This window comes from Thamnophis sirtalis, unplaced genomic scaffold (assembly GCF_051295495.1).
Source record: "Thamnophis sirtalis isolate CommonGarterSnake01/CBP01778 unplaced genomic scaffold, rThaSir2_p1.2 scaffold_6, whole genome shotgun sequence".
NCBI lineage: Eukaryota > Metazoa > Chordata > Lepidosauria > Squamata > Natricidae > Thamnophis > Thamnophis sirtalis.
The window spans coordinates 32,016,077-32,041,899 of NW_028261386.1; the positions used below are offsets into that span (position 1 = coordinate 32,016,077).

At 37.3% G+C, this 25,823-nt stretch overlaps 1 protein-coding gene and 1 long non-coding RNA gene across 4 annotated transcripts in view; one reads left to right on the forward strand and one right to left on the reverse strand.

Moving 5' to 3' along the window:
* Positions 1 to 2,686: 2,686 nt before the first annotated feature.
* On the reverse strand, positions 2,687 to 18,845 carry LOC148044933 (uncharacterized). Its single transcript, XR_015696914.1, has 5 exons — positions 18,715 to 18,845; positions 12,870 to 12,954; positions 11,915 to 11,983; positions 7,060 to 7,225; positions 2,687 to 2,873 (listed from the first exon to the last, which is right to left on the reverse strand). It is a non-coding gene; the product is annotated as an uncharacterized LOC148044933 (long non-coding RNA).
* Positions 18,846 to 18,985: 140 nt separating this feature from the next.
* RTN4 (reticulon 4) overlaps positions 18,986 to 25,823 on the forward strand; it is a 45,855-nt gene continuing 39,017 nt past the window's right edge. For all 3 annotated transcript variants that reach the window (XM_087717518.1, XM_087717519.1, XM_087717520.1), the window contains exon 1: positions 18,986 to 19,719. In XM_087717518.1, the coding sequence (XP_087573644.1) occupies positions 19,203 to 19,719 (517 nt within the window). In that variant the 5' untranslated portion in view covers positions 18,986 to 19,202. The remainder of the gene's footprint in view (positions 19,720 to 25,823) is intronic.

The following is a 25,823-nucleotide window of genomic DNA, read 5'->3' on the forward strand; positions in this document are numbered from 1 at the left end:
ATAAAGAGTATTTGCTAGAACACTAATGACAGACTTTTAAGTAATTAATTGAACATATTTAAATAAAGGAAAATATTAAAAATGAAATTCCCTCTGAACTATTTATATCTTCACAAAATAACTCCCTAAGAAGCCGAGGAACTCTTAAAATTTCCCCATTTAAAGAATCAGAGCATGATGATAGATGGATTATGGCCTTCATTTCAATATATTGGACGTTTCAATTGGAATTTTAAAAAAATGGAACAATGTGCCTCTTTAAGAATTGACTGTAATTTGTGTTTTTTTACTGTAATAACAACTTGATGAAATTTAGAGCTGTCGAACTAGTAATGTTCCTTAAGGAGAAACTCTAAATCAGGGGTGTCAAACTTGCATTATCATGTTGTCATCACATAACGTATTGTGACTTTTTTCCTTCGCTAAAATGGGGTGAGTGTGGCCAGTCTGTGATGCATCCGGCTCGTGGGCTGCGAGTTTGACACCCCTGCTCTAAATCTATATTTCTCAAACTCAATAACATTAAGATGTCTGGACTTCAACTCCCAGAATTCCCCAGTCAGCATGTGTTGAGGCACAAATCTAAAAAGTTGGTAAGGTGGAGAAATACTGCTATGAATAACATTTCCAATGTCTCTTTGTTTACCTTTTTCATCCTGAGATTGTATTCCTGACAGCGAAATTCAACTCCAGTCAAAGCATTATTTCTAGGTAACTACTTTTACTTGCCAAACCAATTGTATTAAGTTGTTTTTTTCCCCCCTGAAGCTGAACCTTGGCCAAAACCATCAGAATAACTTTTTGTAGGGAATACAGCTTTCTAATAGGAAATTCTGGCTTTCAATCACTGCCTTTGCACTCTGCATTCCTTTGATAACTATGGAGAGTAACTGGAGTAGCTTTCATGCAGCTCTTCTTATCTTGCAGCGTCTGACTGACCATATTGGCACTTTTTTTTTTTGCATTAGGCCAGTTTGCATAAATGATCTCATCCTTGAAATATGACTGCTTAAAGGCAACATGTCTCTAAAAATACATATCCTGTAGAGCTTCTTAACATTGCAAAGAATAAAACACTGGAACCTCTGACAAATAAAATTATATCACATCCTACTGAGCATTTTTATGTGATTGCAGTTTTACTCTGTGGTGCAACAACAATTTTTACATGATCTGCTTTGTAGCTTCTGCTCCTTTTGAGATTCATTTCCAATCAATATCACTGTATTGCCCCAATGAAAGTCTCTTCTGTGATGAGGAGACATGAGAAACAGAGATCCCAGCAGAACTGGAAAAGAACATTTCTCATAATAGGAATTAATTGGCTATCTAAGAGAGAAACTTGATGGTTCATTTGGTATAGTTAAATGGACAACTGAAATTGAGCTAGTGAGGATAGCAATAATTGTGTTGGAGAAAAAAGAGACGATTGAAATCAAACAGCACTGGGAACAAACCAACTCCAGCTACCGTATTGCCATTCATGATTTAGTGCAGTAGTGCAGTTCTTTAAAAAATTTTAGTACAAAAAGTAAGATGAAAAGGCTCTATACAATGTTGGCCAGCACTCCTCTTTTACAGTCCTCAGTTCTCCTTGGGTTGGATAAACTAAACATTTTTCATTCTTTTCCACTTGGATTTTTTTTTCTTTAGCAGAAAAAAATTAGCTGCCTTTGAATCTTGCAGGTACTTCAAATAGACACATACTCCATTCAAAGCTAAGCCCAGGTCCAGCATGCCCTTGGACCTGTACAAAACCCAGGACAGTTCTTCAGTTAAAAGAAATTGGATGAATGACTATCAACAAACTACAGTTAAACAAATCTTGGAATGACACAATGAACCTATCTATTACTATGCTGCTGATTAAAAAAGAATGACAAAAGGACTTATAATGCAATAATGACCCCGACGTCAGAGAAAAACCGATGAAAGCTATTCAGAAAAAAAGAAACTGCCTGCTTTCAGATGCTTGATTATCCTTTGCTGGATGCCAAGAGCCAAGGTGGCACAGTGGTTAAATGCAGCACTGCAGGCTACTGCTAGATCAGCAGGTCAGCGGTTCAAATCTCACCGGCTCAGGGTTGACTCAGCCTTCCATCCTTCCGAGGTGGGTAAAATGAGGACCCAGATTGTTGGGGGCAATATGCTGACTCTCTGTAAACCGCTTAGAGAAGCCTGAAAGGCCTATGAAGCGGTATATAAGTCTACTGCTATTGCTATTGGATGTGTCTAAACAAAGGCTCCGTGCTGTCAAGGATGCTGATCTTATAGTAGTAATAGATTCACAAGGTGGACTAGATGATCTCCAAGGTCACTTCCAATTCTTACATTCTAGAAAACAAGGTGCCATGCCAAATTATTTGATGATTCAGTCACCTAACTTCTAGTTATTGCAGAGGACAACACTGTACAAATTTCAAGGTTCAGATGGTAATAATACAAAACCTGATGGAACTCAAGATTCTGCAGTTAAATAAACTTTGATGAAAGTCTATAGAAACTGTTTGAGCCAGACAGGGAATTACATCTTAGTACAGCTGTTACAAACAAAAATCTTGACAAAATTCTTTTTTACTTTTTAAAGTAATGACAAATCAAAGGCTAATTTGGAGAGGAGGAGTATCATGCCAAAGACAGAGAAAAATAATCTGATCTAAATGGAATCAAGCATGAGTGTTTATGTTTATCAAAAACAAAAGTTGGTGATTTAGAAATTAAATTCAATATTAAATACTGGGAAAGATAGCAAGCATTATGAACAAGTACGAAAACACATCCATAATGAGACACAATCTTCATTAGGACCATCCAGACTTCCATACAACAGTAAGCAATTTTTCAGATTTCCCAGATCTCTTTATCAGGTGACTCTGTGAGGGAAAATATAAAGGAAACAAATGCTAGCATGATTTTTTTTAATTTGTGTTAAAAATAACAGAGAAAAGCCAAACAGCACAAGAATAATTTTGATTCCCAAATATGTTAATTAGGAAGTGACCCTCTACTGACTAACAATAGATATAAAAGTTAAAGAATCAAACACTGAAAAGAGAATTATTTTGTGTAATAGGCTAATCACTCTTGTCTAATGTGACCATATCTTGGTTGCAAAAATGTAGGCAAATGCTAGGCCGCAGCAAAAGATTAGAATATTCTGTTTCTCTTTGCTACTCCGAAGAGCTTCTAGATTTTTGCAGTCAAATATGATTGGTCTATTTCATCTTAATGTGTTACAAAAACATAGCCATTCTATGCATGTTGTATGACCTCCAATCACTATTACTTTTCTTAAAGTGAGGTTTGGAATGGATCACACAAAAAATGTAATTGATTTAATTTCATTTATATTTAAACTATTATGTACTTAATGTGATTCTTTCCAGTAATTTAGTTCAAAACTCTTCCTTTGAAAATAACAATTTGATGACTTTTATTTCTAAGGAAACTATTGATTAGGAGCTCAGGTGTTGCTATACCTTGATTTTCTTAATCATGATTTCTTGAAAAAAACATAATTAGCTTAATTCATGCAATACAATAAAGCAAGGTATTTTCTTATAATTGTTTAACTGTTATTTACAGTTAAATATAGTAGCGCAGTTTGAGATACAATAAAGTAAATATTTATTTTTTTCTTTCTCTTTGATCCTGCCATTTACCACTATGATGGTCAGACGCAAAAGAAGATCTTTCCAAATGACTAACAGAAGTAAGAATAATTTTACTGCATCTTTTGTAGAAGAAAAGAATTCAAGAAGAACGAATAAAATCTCGCCTGGCTAAAATATGTACTTCTGCTTAACATTCAAAGGAAACTTTGTCTTCTTATGCATTTGGCTCTTCTATGTATGAAATAGATTATACTTTAATACAGCACAAGGTATTCTAATTTTATTGCAATGCAATAATTCATTTTTTTCCCCATCTTCTACTAATGAGAGGAAATGAAGTGTTGTCTGCAGTCGAGATATGTTGCAGGCAAATGAATCAAATTGTAGACTGGAAGTTAAATAACTAAATCCTTGTATTCACTCCAAATGGCAAGCAATAAGCTTGAAAGAGCAACATTTGAAGGTCTAGGCTAAGATAAGCTAAGGAAGGTCAGTCTTATTTCTGTGTCACAGTAAACTGTTAATGGAGTAACACTGGTGAGTATGCCTTCAACATAGCCAGTAGTGACTAAACATTTGGAATGCCACTGAAAATCACAAAAATTGTACCAAGTCAAATGAACAAAGGGGTCTGGTTGGTTCCGAATAGTTTTATCTTATTTTACCTTACTTTGTTTTTTTGAGGTTTTTTTTGTGGGGGGCTATTTAACCAGTGGTGGGATTCAATTTTTTTTACTATTGGTTCTGTTGGTGTTGCTTGGTGGGCATTGTGTTGGTTGGTGGGCGTGGCAGGGGAAGGATACTGCAAAATCCCCATTCCCTCCTGATCAGCTGGGACTTGGGAGGCAGAGAATAAGTGGGGGCAGGGCAAATCAGAGATGGTATTTACTGGTTCTCCTAACTACTCAAAATTTCTGCTACCGGTTCTCCAGAACTGGTTAGAACCCGCTGAATAGTACCTTTGTATTTAACATAAAGAAGAATAATGAAACACTCTATTGAATTTGTCCTAATTTGTAGCCATCTGTCTCAAAATGTGTTGCTCAATCAGCACAATTTTCCATGAAGAGTTTAATTCTGCTAGAAGTACTCTTCTAATATAGGTCTTCAGCTGATGCATTTCAAAACAATCCCTTGCTTACTATTATGGTGGCAGATTCTGTTCAGTCATGTCTCTTTATAAACCTCTGTAATGTCTGTGTTTTTCTAACATCTAGTGCTGCTGAACCAGATATTTTGTACATTTAATTCCCAATCCTTTTTATATAATCAATGGTGGATGCATTTCATCTGTGTTAAATACTGTTTTAGTCCTTTTATTATGACAATACTATTTTATATCTCTGATGAAGGCACTTTTAGTCCATGTCATCCTCCCTTAAGTCAGTTTATATTTAAGATACTATTTGACTCTTCCTTATTTGAAATAATTCACAAAATGTGTCATAACAGAGACATTTGAGGAATATAAATAGAACAATTTAAAGGAAGTACTAGCGTACAATAGACATAAACCACTTTTCCACAATCTAGTGCTTTGCAAATTTGTGGGGTTACAATTTCTAGATAGCTGAGAACTCTGGAAGATAAAATAAACTTAAGTGCACTTGGATGGAAAAGATTGGTCTATTAAACCAATGTTTCAAAGGAGTATCTGTAGTGTTACTTCTCCATTTGGCTTTCTGACTTATTTAATAGCTTACAGTATTTGAGTTGACAGTTTATAACTGTACGAGTATCCAATTTCATGGCTTCAATGTATTATTTATCTCTCCTGTGTAAAACAGGTTGTGCAAGTTGATTAGGACATAGTAGTCAAATATTTTTGAATATCATACAATATTATAATGTTCCTGCCAACTAGGACTCAAAGTTATGAGTACAAGGCTGATAAAAACATGTTGTTTCTACAGTTGTTCAAGGAATTGCTGAATTGTTTATAATACAGTATTTGTTTGAACTATAACAGATATGCCTTGTATCCCCTAAACCTTCAAACACAACCAGGCTTGTTTGCTCCTAACCCCAGCCTAGTCTGATTTATTGCACTGGGTAACTCATGAGTAACACCTGATCAGCTAATTCTACTGTTTCCAGTGGGAAGATTGAAAGGAGCTATCACAACCAATGGAAACTATTTCCAGAATCCACAGGAGTGCTTGGCTATATTAATTTGATAAATCATCATCCTTGGACCTCAATGATGGCTGTCTGCTAAATTTCAGCAGATTCTCTCTAAGGTCCTTTGCCACTCCTCACTTACATTCTATGACTGTATTTCCAGAAGTTTATTAAGATAATCTCTTGAAGTATTGGTCATTAGCTGAACATTATGAGAGACTCATCTTTTCTTTTTGCTTTCATATACTTAATGCAAACTCTGTTTTTGCTGCACTTAGGGCTATTGTGTCTGACATGCAAAAATCCACTGTGCCATGATGACAGGAAAGAAAGACAGTTCTAACTGTGCTGTGATCCTGAATTTTTGCAGCCTACATAAAGTATTTCCCTTCCCTCCTGCATATGCCATGAGCTTAACAATTGACTGAAGACATGACTTACTCATAAACACATATATCTAAACTGGCGGCATATAATCTCTAATAGCACCCTACCTATTAGCCCTATATCAAACCTTCATACAGGAATCAGCTTTCTGCAGTCTTAACATTGTTTTAATAATTAGGTGGATTATTTATGATGCTTTACTAATCCATAAATAATGTATCCAGGGGAAAAAAACCAAAACCTAGATGAGGCCTCTGTTTACAAGACATGTGAGCAAACTGGTTTGGTTTGTTTGCTTTAAAAGAGGCGGCTATATTATGTTGATGACTATTGAGCAGTAACTAAACAGCGTCCCAGGGTGCCCATTTTTGTGTGTGAAGAATAAGCCTCATGGAATACATTATGATTCATTTCACTATAGATAATATTCAACTATGACTTCCTCCATCCCTCTTCACTGGCTATGCCTCTTAGGGATGTTGGGAGTTGAGGATCTAGACCAGTAGTGGGATTCAGCCAGTTCGCACCACTTCGGGAGAACCGGTTCTTAACTTTCTGAGCAGTTTGGTGAGCTGGTTGTTAGAAGAAATCATTAGGGCAGAGAACCGGTTGTTAAATTATTTGAATCCCACCACTGATCTAGACAGAATGTATTATGTAATTTAAAATGAAATTCACCAGGAAACACATTTTTCCTCAGAAAATGAAATGGAAGTATGACAATTAAATAATAAACTTTTCTTGCTGCAGGCCTCATTTTTTTTTGTATGAGCTCCTTCCCAATAGAATTTTATTTGATTGCTCCTTCAGGCTTCAAGTGGGTTGGCTGCACTAGAGAGGCTTCTGGGGTATTCTAATTGTCTCAAATTACTGAAGTTGGAATTGCTTTGAAGGGAAGCAATTGTTTTCAATCATCATTCTAAATTCCTTTTATTACCTCTGAGATCCAAGCATACAAAGTGGCATTGCTTCCAGATAAAGATAACTTGAACTCGGCTCTTTGTTTTGAAGTGCACATGACAAGTACTGTCATGCAGAGAAAAGAATAATTAAAAAGAGCACCTGGTGCTGGTTTCTGGATAAAATTCAGGAACTTGTAGAACCTAATATGTAAGGAAGGGGGGTGAGAGAAACCAGAAAAGAACAGTGAGGTAATGCAGCAAAACCAAGATGGAATTAGAAAGTAGCAGAGCTACCAAGGAAAGCTTTCTATGGTATATGTATACATGAGTTTGATTTTTCTACATAGATGTCCTTTTTCTGCTTTTCAGAGAGTCAATTTTGGTATAATAGTTAAAGTTCTGTCCCAGAAACCAGGAAACAAATGAGCTCTAGTCCCACTTTAAACATGAAAGGTGGTTGGGTGACTTCGGGACAATCATTCCCAACCCAATTCACTTCACAGGGTTGTTGTGTGGGAAAAGGAAGTAGTAGTAGTAGTAGTAGTAGTAGTAGTAGTAGTACCACGTTTCCCCAAAAATAAGACCTCCCCGGATAATAAACCCAAACAGGCTTTTGAGCGCATGCATTAAAATAAGCCCTCCTCCAAAAATAAGTCTTAAATAAAATATTGCAATGCCTATTGGCTATAGAAGGACATGACCTCCCTCAGGGATGGCATGCCTCCCTCTGGCAAGAAAGAGACACCCCCCATAGGTATTTCATGGGACATTATATTCGGAAGACTTTGATGGGGGTCTGGGAAAAGATGAGGAAAAAATACTATTCTAGGGTTCCGTGCTGGTTGGCACCATTAGAGGCCTTAACACATCCCAGTGTATTTAATTGGACAAGAAACATAACATATAAAGACATCATGACAGAAGATGGCAACATGAAAACAAAGATGGAATTAGAGCAGCAGGGCAGGAATTTGGAATGGTGGGAATATTTACAGGTAAGAAACAGGTTTAAAAGCGATAAGGTACGTTTTGGGATCTACCCAAACCCTCAGGGGCTAGATAAGATTTTGTTTGGTGGAGATAAGAAAATGTTATCGAAGATTTACCAATTTTTGACCTGCCAAGATGCTAATGAAGAGATGGACAAAAGCCTTCTAATAGCATGGGAGAGAAACCTTGGCTATGAAATTGAAATGGGCAAATGGTGGGATCTATGGAGTAAGACCATTAAACTTACAATATCTACAGCATTCAAAGAAAACATATACAAGATGGTTTATAGGTGGCACTTCCCCCCAACGAGGTTAGCCAAGATGTTCCCTGGGTTATCTCAATTGTGTTGGAAATGTGGAAGAAAGGATGGCACATTCTACCATATTTGGTGGTCCTGTACTGAGGCCAGGATTAAAAAATGGCTAAAAGAGGTTACCGGGGCAAACATGGAATGGAGACCTGAGAACCTTCTACTAAGCATTAAACCAGAAAACATAAGCAGTTCAATATGGCATTTGAGCCTACATATAATTGTGGCCGCAAGAATAACTTATGCACAATTTTGGAAATCCACTACCATACCGTCGGAAGATGCTATAATTAAAAAGATCTATGAATGTGCAGAAATGGATAGAATGACGGGTTGGCTGAGGGACAAAGGAGAAACGGAACATTATCTTAGCTGGAACTTATGGTATATGTGGGCGACAAGGAGAACAGCAGGGACTTAAAATGGGGAAAGTTAAAAGTGAACATGGGTATTGTAATAGATCCCTGAACTTTGCAATGAGAAGATGTGGCTTAGAGACCTAACAATGAGGAAGGAAAGAAAAAAGTTGGGCTGTGAATGACTGTCACCGCAGGGGGGGGAGGGGAGGGGAGGGGGGTTGTATGTTTAAAATTGTATTTGTATCTGTATGTTTTACGCTTAAAAAAAATGTATAACTAATGAATGCCGATACAAAAGGCTGTATATTTACTTTATATTGTTATGTATGTTTTGTCTTTTCTTATGTTGTTGTATTTTTCTTTGTTTTTAAAGGTAATAATGTTTAATAAAAATTATATTAAAAAAAAAATATTGCAATGCAGTAGCAGCCATGAGGTGACCACGCTCTTTGTCTACTGCACCTCATAAATAATCACACCTCCCCAAAAATAACACCAAGTGCTTATTTTGGAGGTCAAAAGAAAATAAGACCATGTGTTTTTTTGGGGAAACACGGTAGTAGTAGTATTAGGTACTTTTGTTGCCTTGAGTTATAAAAGTAACAAAGACAGGATAAAAATATAATTAATGAATTTATTTAATGAATAAATAAATTTTAAACATGAGTTAAGTTGCAGAATGGATCTATTTTAAAAATGCTGACCTGGGGATCATATTAAGCATGCATCCCTTTAGGGTTCACTTCAATAGTTTAAGGTTCACTTCAGACATTCAGTGAGGATATCGTTGCACCTAATGGTTTGTAGTAGGATTTATCAACTTCGTCTAGCATTCTCCCAAATGCTTTTGAGATGCAGTGTGCCTACAAAGGCCTATACTGGATATATATACTTGCAATGTATCCTAAAACTGTGAGTCTGAAAAGTTAAGAAATATCTAAAAAAAAAAAAAGCAGTGATAAAAGTTGAAATTGGCATTTTAAAATTTTAATTTCACAATGGACTTGGTTCCATTTATAATTTATCATAGATGCAGGTTTGAAAATGAACCCCTCCTGATCAATTTCATTGGACAATAAAGATGTTGCTTCCTGAACACTTTTGGGTGCATTCAGTAGATTTTGCGCTGCTAATAATGAAAATAATCTGTAATTTCACTTATCATGTACTGTTTTATAGAAATCTGTTTTTACACAAAGGCAATGTATATCCTTCAGTAGCTGTTGGCTATGTAGCACAAATGAAAGAAACATGAACATCTGGAACTGTTGTTGAAGCATATCCAGTACAGCAACGGGAATATCTGTGATCTAAAAGTAGAGGCTCTGCTGCTTGGAATGCACCTCGGATATACCAAGTACTGTTGTTACTTATACAAATGGGACAGCCATGCAAGAGAGTCACATTATATTAAAAAGAAATGGCCATGCCAAAAGAATTAGGCTCAAGGACAGGAAAATGTGCCATATGAACCACTTGTTGACCCAACAAAGGTATTTTTTGCCTCCGCTTCACATAACAGTTGGATTGGTAAAAAATTTTGTGAAAGTGATGAACAAGGAAGGTGAAGGTTTTTGTTATTTGAGACAGATGTTTCCAAGAATAATGGATGCCAAGATTAAGGAAGATATTTTTGTGCGTCCACAGATCGGGTACATCACCAATGGCAACAGGTTCAAAGATCTGTTAGTAAGGTTAGAGAAAATTGCCTGGAAGGCATTGAAGGATGTTGTTGAGAATTTTCTTGGCAACCACAAAGCACCAAACTACATTCAGTTGGTTGACAAACATCTTATTACACCATACAAGATGGCAAAGAACATGTCACTAAAGATTCATTTTCTGCTCTATATTTGTCTAACACTCACTAAGAAACAATGGAAAATCAGAGTAACTGGAATACATAAAATGTAATCTGACTATTGTTGGACACTGCAGTGAGATGCATGGAACAGCAGTCCTCGCCTTTTGAGCACCAGGGACTAGTTCCACAGAGAACGGTTTTTCCGCAGACTAGAGGGGGTGTTATATTAAAAATGTTACAGCTAAACATTTTTACCTGTTGAACTCATGCAACATGTCAGAAACATTATTCATTTGCATACATTATAATCATTAACAGTTAATTGCACATTTCTCAAGATTCCTACATGATAGTCATTCTGAAATTATATTTATGTTCAGTTTGAAAGGGTCTACAATAATCACCAGGTTTTTCAGAAAGCAAACCTTTGAAAAAAATGTTGTCCAGTTCAAATTTCCCATCAAAATATATTTTAAAATGTGAATTTATAGAAATATAGTACATGTTTCTAAATCACCTTTTCTTTATTGGCATGCATTTTTATGTATATTTTAAGCCAAGTTCTGTATCGTAATGTTTGAAAAGAGCAAAAGCAAAAGTTATATCAGTTTTATTTACATCAGGGGTGCCAAACTGGTAGCCCACAGGCCAGATGCATCACACGCAGGCCATACCCACCCTGGCTCTGCAAAGGCAAAAAAAGAGTCATGATTCATCATGTGACACAATCGAGTTTGACACCAGTGGTCTACATGATTGACAGAGCAATCTCATCAAGTTAGTTTGTATGGGAATTTACAAAACTTGAATTTCTCAGATGTCCTTAAGCCGTTCAAATATTTAAGGAAGCTTGTTGTCCCTATGGGCAGTGACAGAAGCAGAGGTTTAGAATTTAGATCAGTGTTCTTTGCATTTTCTTTCATGTGTACTGCAGTCAATTTTCTCCACTTGATCCAGGAATTTCTGGGGACATAAACCTAAAGAACTTTAATGTCATGCTTGCTGTCTTTAATAAACACTTTTAAAGTCTCACAAAGAATGAGATGATATTGACAACAATAATAATGATGTCGAATCAGGCATTATTAGAGATAAAGAGGGACAACTGAAGGAATTATTCATATTAAATAGGCACTACAAATTTCTGTTAAAGATGAACAGCTGGAAATATGTTTCAAACATTTTCCAATAATGGATTACTTAATTTCCCCCCAAGAATAAAATAAATTATCCTGTCATCTGAAAGTAGATTACAAACTACTTAAAAAAAATAGAGGCTAAAACATTTTTTATTTATTAAATACATTAATTTTTGCTCTTTCACACAGACACAATCTTTCTAACATCACTTAAATTGTAGCAAAAGGGGAGCTCTGCATTTGGTTTGACGATAATAGCAAATAAAGTTGAAAGATCAAGCATACCAAAAAGGAAATAATTCAAGCTATGCCTCTTTCTCAGACATTGACAAGTGGGTGCAGCTTCTCCTAGAACTGGAGATGAAATACTGTAATGAGAACATGCATCTTTTTGATTTCATAATGATAATTTTAAAAAAGGTGAACAAGTCAGGTCATGAACATGACTGTTACTAAAAATGTGCTTCAGAAGGGATATCAGAAATAAGACAATACTCTTCCAATCCAGAGAAAGTCAATACTTTTATATAAACCAGAAATATAGCATTGATGCTTTCTACTGAATTTTTAAAGGGGATGAGGGAAACACACAACCCAATAACTTACTAATTTTGCAATTGGCAACATAGGATGGGATGGAAAGTGGTTATGTAATGAGAAATGGTGTTAGTAAAACATAGGACAGGGATATCTACAGCAGTGGTGGGATTCAAACATTTTTTGCTACCGGTTCTATGGGTGTGGCTTGGTGGGTGTGGCATGGCTTGGTGGGCATGGCAGGGGAAGAATACTGTAAAATCTCCATTCCCACCCCACTCCAGGGGAAGGATACTGTAAAATCGCCATTTCCTTCCCCATTTGGGGGAAAGTTACTAAAAAATCCCCATTTCATGCTAATCAGCTGGGACTTGGAAGGTAGAGAATAGATGGGGGCAGGGGCCAGTCAGAGGTGGTTTTTACCCGTTCTCTGAACTACTCAAAATTTCTGCTACCGGTTCTCCATAACTGGTCAGAACCTACTGAATGCCACCTCTGATCTACAGGATGTGTTCAATAAGTCAAGAAGTGAGCATATAACTGAAATTCCGCCCAATTCACTTAAAGAATAGGTGGCACTTCAATTCACCACCATCTTGATAATCACAGATGGCCCGCAGCTGCTCCATAGAAATGCTATATCTCAATAAAGATGCATGTATATTTTATCCTTTCAGGAGAGAAAATGATGAAGATACAAAACTGGATAAGGGTCTTCCAGGCTGTTGTGAGAATCTGCGGTTCTTGTATAAAGTGAAGAGGTTATTTGAAAACATGTAGGGTGATCACTGTGGGAAAACAAAAACATTAAGAGCTTGAAAAATAATACATTTGGCATCACAAAATTTGCTTTTGGTGAAAGAGTCAGATAACCAAGTATTGGATATAAAGTAGGGAAGATGCTTTAGGCCCAAATATTGTACATGGCATAATCTATAGTAAAGCTTGGAGGTAGGAACTGTCCCTTCAAAGGAGTATCCATGTAATGGAGGAAGCGTCAAAAATTGTGATTATAGATGTACCATATTTTAAAAATTAAGTTAAATAATTTCAGTTGTACAAACAGGTTCACTTTATAATCTTTCAAAACTACACAGAATCATTAAAGTATAATATAAAAATATACCTTCTTAAATGTTAGCATTTATCTCAACAATCTCTTTTATATTCTTTAATGTTAGATTTTTTCTCTGTGATCTCCTCTAAATAGTCTTATAATCTTTTCTCCACCTTTCTTTATGAAAGCTTTTGTTGCAAAATTATATGGGAAACTATTCTGATATTGCAGCTACAGATGATACTACTACTTTTGAAATAGCCAGCACAATAAGCAAGACATTTGAATAGCAACAATACTAGGAAGATATACATCTGTTTTAAAACAAATTAAAGTGGAGGTAAGCCAATTTACTGAGTTAATTTATGTAACAAGTTGATGGGTAACATAGTCTGCCAGATCAAAAGACATGTTTACTACACCCTAGTCTGAAATTCATAGATGACATTTCATATATTGTGTTGGCAATCGTAATTAAAATGTTGAAATGAATATGATTACATAATAACTCTCTTACATGCCCTAATAGTCCGTGGGGGTGGGGTAGAGTCAGCAGAGGTGCCAAAATGTCAGGATAGTGGCCACAGCCATGCAATTAAAGTTCCAATTTTACATCTTGACACATGTAAAAAAGGGTAGGGCTTTGACTGCTTAGTTATGACTATCAACTTGACTTCTTTGATTCCTTCCTTATAGACATCTTGGATAGTCCTCAAAGACTCTGGGGCAGAGTAAATGGAGAGATTCCCATACTTTCTGAGAAGAGTAGAAATAGCTATTGATCATAAATGAGCAGATTGAGGAGCGAAAGACCACAGATCTGATGTCTCAGATTTGAATGCAAAGATTAGCCATTGCTTGGGAAGGCTGCTTGCCTGTTGATTTTTTAAAAGCCTAGGCAGGGCTTTTCTTTCATTTCTCGTCGTTGTCTAATTTTCATCCTATTTTGTTTCCTATTTTCCTTCAGCAGCTATCCTGAAAACTGAGGGATGGGCATCACCTTCTTTAAGTTAAAATTTTAGGATCCAAGTCATGTGTGGGCTGATTCTTCTTCTGCTGTATGTTCAATTCCAATTGCCTGACTAGGTGGCTCAGTGGCTAAAATACTGAGCTTGTCAGTCAAAAACTTAGCAGTTCAGTGGTTCAAATCCCTAGTACAGGTCTCCTGCGTGAGCAGGGGGTTGGACTAGATTACCTCCAAGATCCCTTCCAACTCTGTTATTGTTACTTACTCAAAAGAGACCTCTGAAGCTCAGCACAGGATTTTTACTGTACTCTGGTAGGCGTGTCAAGAAAGAGAATATGGGATTATTTTTCCTTTTTAGAAACTCCTTTTTTTTAATTTTTATTTTAAACACATAGACACATCCACAAAAACAAACACATGACTTAACACAACATAGGAACAAGAAGTTCCATCATATATCATACAACAGTTCCATATCGGTTTCTTTACAGTTAGTGTTTTCCCTTCTATACATTTCTATTTTGCATTCATGGTCTCCATATTCGTTATCCATTTTATGTATAATTCTATATTTATTTATACTTAGCTATTTATAACAAAATATTGTTTACCTATATTGTGTTTTATATTCTTACTGTCATTTATTCTCTTACATACAATTATAGGTATACATTCACATAGTTATTCTTTTTCTTTGCCATTCTTATACTTTTGTTATTCCTTTTAAAAGGTTATAATATACAGTTTGATTTGTTTTGTTTACCATCCCTAGCGCCTGTTGTAACACCACCTTATTCCTTATCTTAGGATCCAGGCCATTGAATATTTGATTGTTTTAATAAAAACATCCATGAATCGTAAGAAACAATACAGGATTATAGTGGGAAATGAGCTGTAAAAGGACTTATTAGCACCAACAGTTAAGGCATTCATTGGCCTGGTGAGAGCTGGCATACTGTTTAGAAAATGTAGCAGAGATGCTAACCAGTCCAGGTCCTCTACACTCAGAAGCTACATTTTCTAAACAGTTTCCCAGCTCTCACCAGGCTAATGAATGCAGTCAGAAGCCAGAGCTATTATGCTGAGTAAATGTCAGTATTGTTGCATTTTCTCTTATCACTTTCAAGGAAGAATATTTTGGCTGGTAGTAATGCATTTATTTTCAGTATCAACAGCATTGTTAAAGAAGCAGCTGTCCTAATCTGCATCACAACAAAGATCTTCTTCATAGTACATTTCTGTAGAAATTATTAAGAGCTATGGACAGACTAAAGGTCCCATTTATTCACAGAAGATCAAAATGCTGAGGCTTTAAAAAAAATCTGAAAGATTCAGGAGCAGAATGTTAGTTTACTTCCCTGCCCTCTTTCTTCTCTTTACTTCCTATGGCAATACAAATTTTGTGTCAACTGTTCATCCATTGAATCCAATGTCCCTCTAAAAAAGAACTCAAAGTATCTCAGTAGCTTTTGGGATTGTTTTGACAACCAACTGTTACTTACTACTTTGAATTTAAACATAGGCAGGCCTATCAGATTTGGGTGAGAAAAATGTAGGCAACTATTAGATGATAGCAATTTTAGGTTACAATTTGTTGCCACCTAATTATAATACAGACTTATACAGCCCATATCTAGTAGTCCTAAAGGTACTACTAGATAAATCATTTTATAATTTCAAATACTATATTTAGCTTACAAGTTCCTGCCAAAATGGAAATCAGGTTTCAAAGAATATGACCATTTATGCTATCAAATCCAAACTGTACACAATGCTGAAATACTAATTAAAGCATTTCTCACAGCTGGAAAGCCAATAAAATAAAGTATTGCTTAGCAATGCTTCTGACTCATTAACATGATGTGGCAGATTTTCTAAGAGCATTAGGCTCAGGCAGATCAGCAATGCATTCAAATAGCCTGCATACCATGAACAATTTACAATCTATAACATAATAGCAAGATATGTTCTTTATGAAAGATCCAAGTTTAAAATTTCAGAAATAAGTAAAAGCGCTAAACAAACTGAAACATCAAAATGCATAATTTGAGATATTTTAGGAAATTATTTTCTATAATTACTAATCTACATGCTTTATATCTTACTCTTTCTCCAACTTGAGAGGACATTTATTTTTATTCATCACATGTGACAGGAATATAGTATCATTTATTAATGTGTTTAGCACTGATTATTTTAAGCCACTGGTTAACACTTGACTTTTCATGTTTCTTCATTCAAACTTTCATTCTTATTTATATTCTCAAATATTTATATACTTTTTCCACAAGGATCTGTTTACCAATTTAAAAATATAAATTAAAGCAGTTAATCTTTAATCTTTTTAAAAGATTAAAAAGGATGCCTCCGTCATTCATACTACAATGGCCTGAGTGAAATGATGACATTTCAGTAGGCATCTAAATAATATATTTTGGGGGATGGGGAGAAAATAGGTCAAAAAGTGGGAAGTATCGCTGAGAAGCTAGTCTATGGTAGCCATGAAGTGACAATTCTCCAAATAGTTGAATTCACAGAAAATTTTCAATTATAGTAATTAGGTTATTGTGCAGGTATCTAGAAGCGAAGCATTAAAACCAGGAACACATAGAATCACAGTAATTCAAACCTACAATTAACCACAAAGGCAACTGTAGCTTGACAATCTGCTTTTAAAAGTGCACAACCAGCTAAAACTGGTAATAGTCATAGGCTCAAAGGTTACTTGCACTGCCCGTGACAATAACTGTTAAGAGTATTTTAAAATATGTACCTGCTCCTTCTGTGAGATTATAGTAAGCTCATTTAGAACAGATTTCTCAGTTCTTGTAGGTTGGGTCCACCTACTCATAAGGTTTTTATCTTGTCAGCCTTCCATCCTTCCGAGGTGGGTAAAATGAGGACCCAGATTGTTGGGGGCAATATGCTGACTCTCTGTAAACCGCTTAGAGAGGCCTGAAAGGCCTATGAAGCGGTATATAAGTCCACTGCTATTGCTATATTGCTATTGTTTTTATCTTGTCAAGTTTGATTTATCAGCAACTTATCACTGTAGCCAGACAATGGCTCAGAGTATCCCTGTGCTATTAATTTCAGATGTTATGGAGAAATATGCCAGCATATTAATGGCAGCTGGCCCTAAATGTCTTTATTTTTGTATGTATAAAGTTGGTTCCATTGAGTTTAATAGAATTTACTTCCTTATGATAAATCTGCAGCTTTATACTGTTGAGCTCCAACATACAGGTTCTTTGATCCCCTGTGATAGCTATTTTTAAGGTGGAATATCCACTTTGGAATAGCAAGATAACCAACTTTCCTTACACTTCTTTATGCCATAGCCTCTGATGCTACTAATCCTATATTGGAAAATAGCACAAATGCTATTGTAATTTTTAATATTTTTGCAAATTACACTAAAATCAACATACTAAATTTGGAATATAGGTTAATACCTTGGCTCATCTGATGTAATGCAGCTTCTCATGTTACACAACAAATATTACTTAAATATAAAGAATGGTTTAAGAGTTTGATTCAGATTGCTTTGGTGAAATCTTCAGTTCATAGGGAAACTTCTGCCTCAGCACAATTTCAATCTCATCTGTTAAAGTTTGAGATTGAAAGCTCTGGAAGGCCTCACAATCTAAAGCTGTATTTTTCAAACTTAGCAACTTTAAGATGTGTGAACTTTAACTTCCATAATTCCACATCTTAAAAGTTGTCAAATACTAATTTAAGGAGAGTCCACCACTCTCACATATATTTTTCTTTCCTAAATTTTAATAGTAATCATATTTGCCCATCAGCATGCAGCCTCAGTCACAAAGTGACTACTGATAGTCCTCAACTTATATCAGTTCATATAGTGGCTATTCGAAGTTACAAGGCACTGAAAAAAGGGACTTGTGACCATTTTTCACACTTTGACCATTGCGGCACTCCCATGGTCACGTGATCAAAATTCAGATGCTTGGCAACTGACTCATATTTATGACTATTGCAATGTCCTGGGGTCACGTAATCACCTTTTGTGGCCTTCTGACAAGCAGTTAATGGAGAAGCCAGATTCACTTAACCCTATTAATAATTTAACTGCAGTGATTCACTTAACTGTGGCAAGAAGAGTAGTAAAGTGGGGCAAAACTCACTTAACAAACGTCTCACTTAACAATTTAAATTTCAGGCTCAATTGTGGTCGTTAATTCAATGACTACCTGTATACTAAGATACATAAGGGGTTACTTCTGAGTGTTTTTTTTTCTTGTTCAAGCATGACTTTGCGGTTAGCTGTTTAACGTGCATACATTATCTACGAGATCCTTTAGCTTTATGGCACCCTGTAAAGCACCCGGCAGCGAAGACAAAATTGCAAATAACTACATTTGGCCGTGGGTTGCACGTGCAGTCTCCCAATTCTTCCTGCCCACCCCGCGTGCAATTGTGAGCGCGTAGAGCCCTTCCGAGCCTGTCGCCCAACTTCCGCCTTTCCCCTTTACCGCTGTACCCCACCAGCAACACTACCGTCATCTGGCCCAGCCCAACCGTTCTTCTTTGCCGAAGAATACAGTAGAGAAGAAAAGCAGGCAGGGCTTCCTTCCTCCGGGAACTGCAGCTCTCCCGCCTTTCTCCATTGGCCCCCTGGCTATCTTTCTCTGCTTGGATAGGCTGGCGGCGGAGAGGGCGGGGCGAAGGGGAACCGCCTTCTCCGCGCCTCGCCCAGAACTTGCAACTTTGTGCGCGCGCCAGTAACCGCCTTCGGTGACTCAGTAGGGCGTGGAGGCGGCGGTTTCGGGCTTGGCGTGGCTGTTCTGTTCTCCCGCGGCATCGCAGCATCTCTTTCCCAGCGGTGGTGGCTGCGCAGCCGCCCGTCTTGCCTGGCTCCCTCCCTCCTTCGCCTCCGCCCCTCGCCGCGCGCCAAGCTCCAGCCCTTTTCTTCCCCCCTCTGCTTTTTATCGCTCGACGGTTGTTATCTGGCTCATTGTTCCTGAGAAAAGAGCCCGGAGACCAGCATGGATGACCCGGACCAATCCCCCTTGGTCTCTTCCACCACGGCCGCCTCAGAGCAGGACCGGCGACAGCCGCAGCCGCCCCTTTTCCAGTACCAGTTTGTGAGGGACCCGGAGAACGAGGAGTACGAAGACGACGAGGAGGACGACGACGAAGAGCTGGATGACGAGCAGCTGGAAGTGAGGGAGAGGAAGCCCGCCGCTGCGCCTACCGCCCCCCCGGCGCCCACTTCCTCCCCGCCGCTGGTAGATCGGGGCGCCTCGGGGGAGCAGCCGCCCAGCCCGCCCCCATTCCCCCAACCCGCTTGGGCGACTCCCCCCGTCGTCTCTACCAGCACCAGCCCCGAGGGCGCCGCCCCTAAGGAAGAGAAGGAGAGGGAGCCTCCCCGCAGCGCCCCGCTGCCACCTCCGCACTGGGAAGAGCCCCGCGCACCCGCCATCCCTCCCCGGAGTGCCCCGCTGCCCCCCAAGCGAGAGGAGCCCTCGGTCGCCAAGAAGGGCGCCGCCCCAGGCTCTCCCGGTGAGTGGACGGCGGGCGGGAGGTCCGGAGGCGGTTTCCGGGACGCCGGTGCCCCTTTCGGCATCGCCCAGCGCCGTCTAGAGCCCGGCCTGTTAGCCGGGCAAACTGAGGAAGGCAGCTCGACGTATCTGGAGGAGCGCCAGCTGGTGGAAAGCTGGCGGAGGGACGCATATCCCGGAAGGTGTCCGAGGGGCGTGGCTGGTGGGCTTTGTGATGAAGAGACGGTCGTGTAAAAGGCGCTTGAGGCCAAAAATTTTGTGTGTGTGTGTGTGTGTGTGTGTGTTGCGCGTACAGGGCGGGGACCCAGTAACTAAGTAAGTTGACTTGGCTTTCCGAAGCCCTGAAATACGTGCGGTGGGAATGAACGGCTTCTCAAAGCAAACGGCCGGGGAGGTGGTCTTTGGAAGTCCCGATTTTCTTTTGTGTTGTTGGGGCAGAGGGAATTGTCAGCCGAACTGGACAAAACAGCCTGTGAAATGAGGATGTGGCGGATTGGTAGCAGTGCGATTTTAGAAAAGGGTTTTGAGAAGTGGAGAAAGACAAGCGATCCCGAAAGGAAAGAAGCAGGCGGGGAAGCATGTTTTTGCCTGGTGTAAAAAGGTGTTGGGGTTCAAGTGGTTTATGAGGGGATGAGGTTTCAACTCGTGAACGTGGAAGGAACTGGTAGAAGTTTGGAAATGGGTCATCATAATCCTGTTCTGGTATCCGCCTAGGAAGGATACTTTTGAGAAGGAGAAGAGAAATTCCTTAAAGGGAATGTTGGGATCTGGGTAAGGTGTTGGTAGTTTGTAGAGGATTTGCTGGAAGCCTATTAAGGTTTGTATTGTGGAGATTCTGCAGCGAGAAGATGGGTGTGGCAGAGACTTTGTGGGCATGCACTGTGCTTTGTCAAAGCAGTCTGATGCAAGGGGGATCTGCTGGTGTTCTGCTTGAGGTATACTGGTAGTTATAGGCTGTTGTAATTCTTGCATCAAATGGCAGCTTTTCCTTTGTGTCTAGAGTCTGTTAACAGTTTTCCCACCAGAGATAACCAATGCAGTCTTCAGGAATGCAGATGTCAGCGTTATAGAAAATAATAAGGATTTTATAGGAATAGCTCTGTCTGTCACAGTGGTGTAATAATGCAGCATGCTGGAAGGATGTTCACAAAGAGGGAAGGTGGAGTAATTGCTTTTTTCCCCTCTGACTTTTTGGTGCTTAACCATTTTAATGGTCACAAATGAAAAAGGCTGAATGCCCCCCCTCTTTTTAATTCTGATTTTTCTACCCCCCTCTTTGTTCACCTTTGGATTAAATGATCTAGAAAACTTCTGTTTTTTATTAAGCTTGTATGTGAACTTGGTTCTTACTGTCCTGTTTAGGCTGCTGTACATAGCTCTGCAATGGAGAAGGTTTGCAGACTGACTGAAGCTTCAGTCTCCACCAGACTATTGTTACTGAAAGCCCGCCTTCTTTGCGCATATACTGGATTATGAATCAGTGAATGAAAGCTCTAGTCCTCCTATCACAAGCAGTATTTGGAATGAGAACTTCCCTTTTTGTATAAAAAGATAGTAAATTAGCCCAGCTTTCTGTCATTGTCCTGCTTTGGCCCCACACAGACCACTATGCAGTATTTTCTGTTTAAAAATGCTTTTGCATTAGTAAAGTTAATTTTTAAAAATCTGTTCAAAATAGAATGTAAACATGTAACATCAAAAAACATACCATACTGTGGCACTATTAATGGAAAAACTTCCAAAATGAGTGTTAAATAATAGCAATTAAAGTGAGCAAGAATTAATAGTTATTTAATAATAGCCTAAAAATTAATGTTCAACATTTCCAAGTACATTTTAAAAATAAGAGAAAAATCTGTGTTTTACATAATTTTTTTGGTTTAGAAAATCTTCAATGATCAGAAATCAAATTGCAAAATACTTGTTTTGAAGTATAGCTTTAAAGGTATACTATGTATATTTGTATCCCTATTGTTATTAAAATTTCAAATAGGAATTGCAAGTTCAGTTACAAATGGAAGTAGCTTTTCTTATAAACTTGACACATTGAAATGAAACAGTAAAAAAATACTGATAACAAATATTTGTTGCAGATTTTTCGATATGGTCAGTGGAAAGCTGAATAAAAATCTATTTGTCTGCAAAATATGACCTGGATGGATCACAGATTCTTAAGGGAGAAGCAGCTTTTTTGAGCTATGTGTGAAATATATTTAAGTCAAATGATTAGGCAAACTAATATATCCTTTGAATTAACTGTAATTTAATGTCCATATAGTTTCTTGGGAATGGTATAGAAATGGCTTAATGTTCTAAGACAGGGGTGTCAAACTTACGGACTGGATACGTCATGCCCTGACCATGCCTATCCCTGTTTTAGCAAAGAGGGGAAAAGTCTCAATATGTCACGTGATGACAACGTGATGGTGCAAGTTTAACATCCTTATTCTAAGATTATATTTTACTTCTCTGTTTAGCCTCCAGTCCTTGTATTTTTTGGTGGTCACATGTTCAAGTATTAGATATTCATCAGGCCTAACCCAGCTTAGATTTCAGATAATATTGACCAGGTGTCATTTGCTGAGACAAATGGTCACACTCCCCTTGATTTAAATGAAGAAAGAAACATGCTTATACCTCGAACAGCTTCTTAATTGTCACTTCCATCTATCAGTGAGGATTAAGTCTACCATACAACAGGCTTTCCTTTGTACAATTTTGGTCAGACCATTTTATTGTACTTCCCCTTTATTTTAAAATTTGAGATTTGAGCTAATGCTTTTTTATGAGTCATATTTTCACTATGATGGAACAATTTGTGAGGATAACTTTTATGTTGTTTTGTGAATGCATGAGGTCAATAAATATGGGAACAAAAATGTAAGGGAGAAAAGAATCTATTTCAAATTCAAAGCAAATAGAAAATATTCTTTCAGTTCATGAAGGAATATTTGGATGTATAATCTTGGAATAGCTTTGAAGGTAAAAGCCTTCATTCTCTTGGAGGCCTTAATTACTGTCTAACTAGCAAATTCAATGTGCTGGATAACATAGATGCTCTGCTCTCACAAGACTGTATCCTCCTGGGACAATTGAACGTTTCTGTAGCAACTTTCAATATTTAGGTGAGGATTTTTTCCCCTTGATACATTGTTCACGATGCCAAAATAGTTATTACTATACAAATCCATATGAATTTTCTACTGGGTTTTTAATAGTTGATATAAAAAATACAGACTAGCCCTAGAATAATCTGCAAAGAATTTGATTCTAATTGTTTTAATAATACTTTCTAGGTATTTGTATATAGACCTCCTATTGAGAATCCCTCATAACCAAACAAGTCTGGCTTTGCTGACTTTCATTTGTTTCTGAGGATGCAAAGCTGGAGCTCCAGTTTCTAGAACTAGAAAACTAATCCCAGGAGGAGCTTCCTTTTACAGGATATTTTTAACACTGGTTTGAAAGCTTCAACCTCATTATCTCATGGAATTTCTCAATATATTCTTGGTTGGAAGATTTTCAAAATGAATGGTTTCACTTGACTTTCTGACAAGACTGTTTTTTCCCAGGTATCCCTGAATGATGCTATGGATAGGGAGAATTACAGCCTGAGTTCCGTATCTTTTTCCCCAACCTTCATTCTATTTTTTTCTTTTACATTTATGGAGCTAGAATAAGATCTTTTCAGATTTTCTGCATTTTGGGGGATCAGTCTAATTGCCAACAAAAAAAACTGCTTTTGTTTCATTTATACCATTTATTTTGTTTTCCCATCAAATGCATGTCTACTTGGGACTATATGGAGTGCATATAAAACATCTACACACACCCGTTAAAAGGTTTCTGAGAGGTAAAAATATCACCAAGATGAATCATTTCAAAATTTTTTACACCTCTAATATAACATATAATTTGTATAATACAATTGAAAAACAAACTAAAATCTTTGAGGCGGGGAAATAAAAAAATACAATAATGTGATGTGCACACCCCTCTTAGAAGTATGGATGTAGGTGTGTTCAGAATTAACCAATCTCATTCAACCTGAAGTTAAATAGTAGTCAATACATCCCTGCCATCAATTAAAGAGAATCTGATCAAGCCCATACTTCAGTAGTTCTACTAGGATTTTTCTGTTATTCAGTTGCCTCTTACAGCAAATGCTATGGCCTGCAAAGAGCTTACAAAATATCAAAGGGATCTCATTGTTGAAAGGTCAGAGGAATGATACAAAAATATTTCCAAGGCATTGGATATATCATGAAACACAGTGAAGACAGTCATCAACAGTATGACACAACACTGACATTGCCAAACACTGAATGTCTCTCCAAAATTGATGAAAAAGCAAGAAGTAACTTAATATTTTGTTGAAGTGCCTCTTGAGTTTTATTATAGCATCCCAGTCTTGGGATAGGACCCTATCTCAAAAGCCATTGAAGCCATTTATATGCTGATCTAATAAATAAACGGAACATGGTATATGTATAAAATTAAATATTATATAAGAGTTCCAACTTTTCATTACAAATTTTTATACTCCCAGATTTTTTTTCATTCTAATTTTACAAATTACACAATATTTTTTCTGAAATGGATACTCAGATGGAGGAATAAATATTTGTAGGATTATTTTTAAGCTGTCTTTTACAATAATATAAATGTTTTCAAGAGTGGGAGTTTTATAGCAATAGCAATAGCAGTAGACTTATATACCGCTTCATAGGCCTTTCAGGCCTCTCTAAGCGGTTTACAGAGAGTCAGCATATTGCCCCCAACAATCTGGGTCCTCATTTTACCCACCTCGGAAGGATGGAAGGCTGAGTCAACCCTGAGCCGGTGAGATTTGAACCGCTGACCTGCTGATCTAGCAGTAGCCTGCAGTGCTGCATTTAACCACTGCGCCACCTTGGCTCTTTATGCCAAAGATAATTGCAGGATGGTCATCATGAATAATATGGGTTGTGCATAGCCCATAGATTAATATATTTCTCTAGCCATCTTTATGGAAATAATTGGATAAATCATTAAAAAAAAATTACACAGCTGTCTTTATCCTTGATAAAGGATTACACTCAAAAATTCCAAATATCACTCCTTGGCTACACTAAACCCATTTCCTAGAATATACAACAGTTTTTCTCTGCCCTGCTGTATTCAGTGTATAAGATGCGCCCAGATTTTCAGCCTCTTTTTGAGAGAAAAAGGTACATCTTATAGTCCAGAAAATGTGGTATGTATAGTACTTAGAAGCAGTAAATCTAAGATCAGTCCGTATAAATTTGGTTTATGGATAGACGCAGACATTTGTACTTTTATATATTTTTAATAGAGTTCTTTAGGCATTTGTTCATTTATTTGATTTTGTATAATGCTTCTAAATGTGTAACAGAACCCTTATTTGAAGATTGTAGCCAACCTTAACCTTAATTTTGTATCAATTGAAAGATAACATTAATTTTACTTAAACAATAACATTTTATGAAATTTACATGGCAATTTGCCAATTGTATCAGTCTCACATTTTCTAGGATGTAATATGTAATGTACCTTACAAATTATGGTACAAGAAAGCATAAAATAAGATAGGTATTTCCCTAAAGTGTAGGTATGGTAGAATGGTCACATACCAAAACTTCAATAACTCATCCACTTATGAATATGTTCAAGATATTAGTCATCTTTCATTTTTTTGCAATACTCCCCTGCATTAAATTTATGATTCTTGGCAATTCATTGTATTAGAATAAGCAGAACAGCTGTTCCTAAATTGCTTCATACTTTGCCTTAAAAATGCTATTTTGATATTTCTCATACACAACCATCATACCAGTTTCTGTAGCAGCTATATTATAGTATAGTAATATTTAAATTTTTCAACTTCTTGCCACTTAGGTATACTGTTCCCAACAATTTCTTAAAGCAGAGCAGACACTTGTCTTGAAATCTGTTAATCTTTTAATTCTGAATGCAAGTTGTTCATATAGTGTTGCAACAATATTTAAAATTGGAGGGAAAAAAGGCAGTTTGATGCTGTGTCAGGTAGTACTGACATAAATAAAAACCAAAGTTAATCTTTTCAGTTCCTTCCTCTCCCCAAGC